The sequence below is a fragment of the Eumetopias jubatus genome, unplaced genomic scaffold, assembly GCF_037043125.1.
Source record: "Eumetopias jubatus isolate StellerSeaLion01/CBP00866 unplaced genomic scaffold, mEumJub1_p1.0 scaffold_10, whole genome shotgun sequence".
Classification (NCBI taxonomy): domain Eukaryota; kingdom Metazoa; phylum Chordata; class Mammalia; order Carnivora; family Otariidae; genus Eumetopias; species Eumetopias jubatus.
In genome coordinates, this window is record NW_028274816.1 from 103,785,521 (window position 1) to 103,790,433 (window position 4,913).

The 4,913-nt window shown below is 57.9% G+C and overlaps 1 protein-coding gene across 2 annotated transcripts; it reads right to left on the reverse strand.

Moving 5' to 3' along the window:
* Nucleotides 1-2,076: 2,076 nt before the first annotated feature.
* On the reverse strand, nt 2,077-4,532 carry LRRC3C (leucine rich repeat containing 3C). 2 transcript variants are annotated; one of them, XM_028089783.1, is made up of 2 exons: nt 4,513-4,532; nt 2,077-2,878 (listed from the first exon to the last, which is right to left on the reverse strand). In XM_028089783.1, exons 1-2 carry the CDS (start codon nt 4,530-4,532, stop codon nt 2,077-2,079), a joined length of 822 nt encoding a protein of 273 aa, XP_027945584.1. The 2 variants fall into 2 exon arrangements, with proteins under 2 accessions (XP_027945584.1, XP_087883429.1); XM_088027303.1 differs by lacking the exon at nt 4,513-4,532 and adding an exon at nt 3,500-3,664 and having other exon boundaries at nt 2,077-2,875.
* Between the last annotated feature and the right edge of the window lie 381 nt (nt 4,533-4,913).

Genomic DNA, 4,913 nt, shown 5'->3' on the forward strand with positions numbered 1-4,913 from the left:
ATCCTTGTTCTTTCCCCACCCCTGAGCATCCCTGCAAGTGGGAGGCCCATGTCTCCTGGGAAAAGAGGATGGGGTGGGGGGTCCCAGGTTTTTCGGAGATGAGTCAAGTTGAAGCTTCCTGGACGATAAGAGGGAGCTCAGCCTTGGAGTGGTGGAGGGAGCCTCAGAGATGGCAAGAGGAAGGGTGGTGGTGGTGGAAAGGAGACAGGGAAGTCAGGGTGGGTCAGAGGGACTGGGGAAGTGATGGGTTCCCCTTTGCTTCTCCTTGAGTGGCTGCCCCATCTACCCCAGGCTCTGCCCCAAACTGGGTGGAGCCCTGGTTCAGTGGTTTTATCTTCAGCTTCTATTGGGTTTTCCATGAGCTTCCCCAAAGCAGCTGTTTCCTCCCTGGAGGCCGCATGGCTGGATCATCCTACATGGGGGCAAGGGATGGGGTGTGTTGACCCCTTTGGTCCCTTGAGAAGCCAATTTGGTGATAGGGATATCTCATAGGGCCCCCCTCCTTTGGCCTACTTGGTCTCTGCCACCCCAGGAATTCCTTCATTAACTTTGAGCACATCTAGTTTCTCTGTACCCCCTGCTCAGACTCCCACTGGGAGAAAAGACAGATTGCCAAGAGGGGAACACCTTTGCTTCCTCTGCCCCATCCAACAGGCTGGAGGCTGCCAGCTGATGACTGATGCCTGGACGTTGCCCTCCTTCCCTCTGCCCTCTTTGTCCTCCCTCCAGCCTCCTCCCATCTTCCATTCTGGTTCCATCATCATTAATTCACAGGCCCTGGCATCCCTAGCAGATAGACTCCGGTGTCAGGAGCTGGGAGGTGGGAGGGGAGAGAGGAGTTGGCATCCAGCCCAGTGGGAACACCCACCACCGAAGCGGTGGCAGAGGATGTGGTGAAGAGCTCAACACCCTCCCACTCCTCATTGTCAGGCCACAGATGTTCAGTGAGGTGAACAATAAGGAAGAGATCAGGGGCATTAATAAAAGTGACTTTTTTTTTAAAAGATTTTATTTATTTATTTGAGCAAGAGAGAGAGAGAGAGCATGAGCAGGGGAGAGGCAGAGGGAAAGGGAGAAGCAGGTTCCCAGCCGAGCAAGGAGCCCGATGTGGGGCTCGATCCCAGGATCCCGGGATTATGACCTGAGCCAAAGGCAGACGCTTAACCGACTGAGCCACCCAGGTGCCCCAAAAGTGACTTTATTGAGCTGTCCAGTGATATTCTGGGGGTGGGAGATCTCCTAGTCCCCATCCCCCTCCAGCTCCCAGTGACCTATCTTCAGCTCCGACATAGAGGAGACCACTCTTCTCCCAAGGGAAAGGGTTCAGAAAGCCCGTCAGTGTATAAAGGAGGGAGCAGAGAGATGGGGCATCTCTGGAAAAGGAAGCAGCGCTCTCTAAGCCAGGGGGGTCCCCAACAGAGGGCAGAGGGAGAGGAGAGAGGAGCCTGGGGCCAAGAGAGAGGCAGGAAGTGAGGGTGGAGCTTCTCAGGAGAGGTGGAGAGAGGAGAGCAGGAGACCACAGGGCCCAGCCTCCCCTGGTCTCTCTCTGCACCCTCTACTTCAGCCCCCAGGGATGTCTCGTTGTTGCCCATACTTTCCGAGTTGTTTGCATCCTCTTTGCTTTTGTCCATCACTTTGTAGCTGGAGTCCTCCCTCTTCTGCCCAAAGCCCTTCTCGTTCTTGAAGAGTCAGCTCAAACATCCACACAGTGAAGCCTGGAGATCACTCAGCCGGGTAGAGGCTTCTTCCTCTGTGCTCCCACAGCCGTCTGCCCCCCTACCTCTGAGTGGGCACTCGTACCATCTACTGTCCGTCTCTGTTCTGTTGCCCCCCACCATGGGGACTTGGGAGCTTTGGGTCTCTGAGTTAGAGTAGGCACCGAACACTCCAGGCCCCACAGAGGGTGTTGGTTGAGAGAGAGATTGGGCTTTTAGGGGAAATGGGAAAGGAAGGGGGGCGGAAGTGGGATGGGATGGGGTTGCAGAGGAGGCAGAGAGGGTCAGGGGAAAGGAGAGGGCGGAGGGGGAGGAATGTAGGCCAGGTCATCAGAGGGGGCTGGAGGGGTGGCCTCGGTCCTCAGACCACTGTGCTGAGGGTGGAGGAGTCCTCGGAGCGCCCGGGCAGCACCGGGGCCCGCTTGAGGGGACGTCGGGGCTCCTCCCGGTTCTGCCACACGTAGTGGGCCAGATAAGCCACCACAAGTGCCAGCCAGCCCCCCATGGTGACCAGCAGAGCCACATCAGTGCTCCGCTGGGCCCCGGCCCGCCCCGCCCCACACAGCTCCTCCTCGCCCGCCAGAGGCAGGAACTCCTGCCCCACGAGGTCAGGGCGGGCTCCGGGGCCGCACACGATGCCTGTTCCAGGGCCTGGTGTCAGCCTCACCTGCCTGAGCACCTCCTGCAGGGCACAGTCACAGCGCCATGGGTTGGCGGACAGATTCACTTGGACCTGCAGGCCCACGAAGGCCTCTGCGGGCACCGAGACCAGCCGGTTGGCAGAGAGGTCAAGGCGGCGCAGCGTGCCCGCCAGGCCCCGGAACGCGGCCCCCGAGAGGTGGGCAAGGACGTTATGGGACAGATCCAGCTCCTCCAGGATAGGAAGGTGCTGGAAGGCTCCTGCTGGCACTGAGGCCAGCCGGTTGGCATCCAGGTAGAGCTTGCGTGTGTCGTTGGGGATGCCGGTGGGCAGCGTGCTCAGGCCCGCCTGGCTGCAACGGAATGTCCGCTCACCAGCTTCTTCGGCCACGTAGCAGCCCTGAGGAGGTACCCAGGGACTGAGCTCCGTGCCACATGTGCCTGTCACCAGCAGGAGAGACAGCAGGGGACCGGCTGGTGGGAGCATGGCTGAAGATGGGCATAGTCCTGGAGTGCAGTAGGAGCTGGGGAAGAAAAGCCCCATAAAGGAAGAATGAGTCGAGGGAATTCCATTCCACACATTTCCCACCACCAGCTCCCTCTTCTGGAGGTTTCCCCGTGGGGGCTCTGAGGGCTGGGGCCTTCCTTTGGGGGTTCACTCAAGTCTGGGTGACTTTTGCTTCTTCTTTGGGGTTTAAGGTTCCCTTTTCAGGCCCTTTGGGTAAGAGGTCCCCTGGGCCTGAGATTCTTCTAGCACCTCTTTGTTTCTGGAGGGTTAATCTATGACGTCTCTTGGTCCAAGATCCTGTTGGTCACTCTGGGTCTGGGGGCTTCCAAGTCTCTGCTTCCATGCATGTATTAGTTTCTCTTATTGGAATAAAGTCTTTCTCTGCCAAGCTACCTGGGTGGCTGCCAGGTGGGCCCCGTAGGCACCAGAGGGCCAGGTTGGCACTCATATAAAAGAGACAAGGAAGACAGGTCAGCGATCGGACTTCAGGGCATTCAGCTAGGCTAGGTGACTAAGGTCTGCTTTCTATGGCCATCTCCCCGCTCTCCTGGACCACCCACCTCTCTGCCTGCCCCAGCTTTGTCCTCTCCACCCCGCTCTTCCTCGCCCCTCCCCTCTCTCCTCCTCTCAACCTCTCACCCCTGTTGGTGGGAGAGACTTCTCCTGTGTGTCCTCTCCCCGGAAGTAGTCTGTCTCCCTGCTGCCCGACTCCGGAGACCCGCTTCCTCCTCCAGAAACCCTGTTTGCCTGTAGCTGCTGGAAATTGGGGGCTGGGGCCCAAGAGTGTTGGGTTTCCTGGCATGTGACTCCGGGCCCCAGGTGTCAGATACCTGAGCCGTGGCCTGGCCAGGAGATGCCAAGACAGGGCAGATCCTGGACCCTGATGAACTCTGCCATGGGGAGGCCAGGCCCCAATTCCTTTCTCTGCCTCAGGCTCCCCTCCCAAGGCCTTGAACACCGCCATCTTCTGTCCCTCTTCTCTGAGCCAGAGCTAAGACTCTGCCTTCCAAAACCTCTGCCGCTCGCCCAGAGCCTGGCCCAGCAGAAGGATCCCGGCTCGGCAGGCCTGGGGTGGGGGTCGGGGGCAGAAGTGGGGTGGGCCCCATCTCACATCCACTGCCTCCAGCAGCCGTCTCCCCCAATTCTGTCCCTCCCCCACTCTCCTTCTCTGTCCTTCTACCGTGCCCTGGGCCACCTTCTTCCGTGGTAAATGGACTTCCCTCAGCCTTTTCCTTGGACCTCAACTCCTGACTCCTCCCAGTGCTCTGGTGTCCAACGCTCTTGCCTGGTAGAGGGCACTGTGGCTCAGTTTTCGTTTGTCCTCTGCACCATGGGTGGATGGCCCCTCCAGGAGTTGGAACGGGTTCTTCAAGGTGTCTGAAGTCTGATATAGTCCCCTATAAGTTTTCCTGCTGATTTTCTGTTTTGGGTTGGAGCTGACTCCGGTTGTCTCTGTTCGCTGGAGCCCTGGACTCCCAAGTTGGTCCTTTTAAGTCTCCCTCATGTCTGGGAGCCAGGGAGGGCTCGTTCCCCAGGGCCTCTTGATCTCAACCGTCATTTGTACCCCACGCAACCCTATTACAGCACCCTCTCCTAATGCAGTGAAAGAGAACTGGCGAGTGGGGTTTCACAGGACACCTCCTTTCTTGCACAAAGGCGGCTGAGGACATATGCTGTGGAGACCCTACTAAGAAGGAAAAAACCTCGCTGGATTTTGTAAGAGACTATGAGTGACCAGAAGCCGACACATAATTTCAGGGCCCAGTGCCAAATGAAAATGTAGGGCCCCTTGTTCAACAACTGTTAAGAATTTCGAGATGGTAACAGCGGATTGTAAAACCAAGTGCAGGACCCTCCTGAGTGCGGGGCCCGGGGCTCTGTGGGATGGTACAGGCCACGTGCCCGTGAAGCCGGCCCTGGAGGTGACCTTTGATCAAGCAGTTTCAGAAGTGGGATGAGGGCCAGAATCTGATATCGGATGATATCATCTCTGAAGACACTCAACCAGTGACTCATGCTTGTGACGTCAACGGGAGCACTTCTCAGACTCA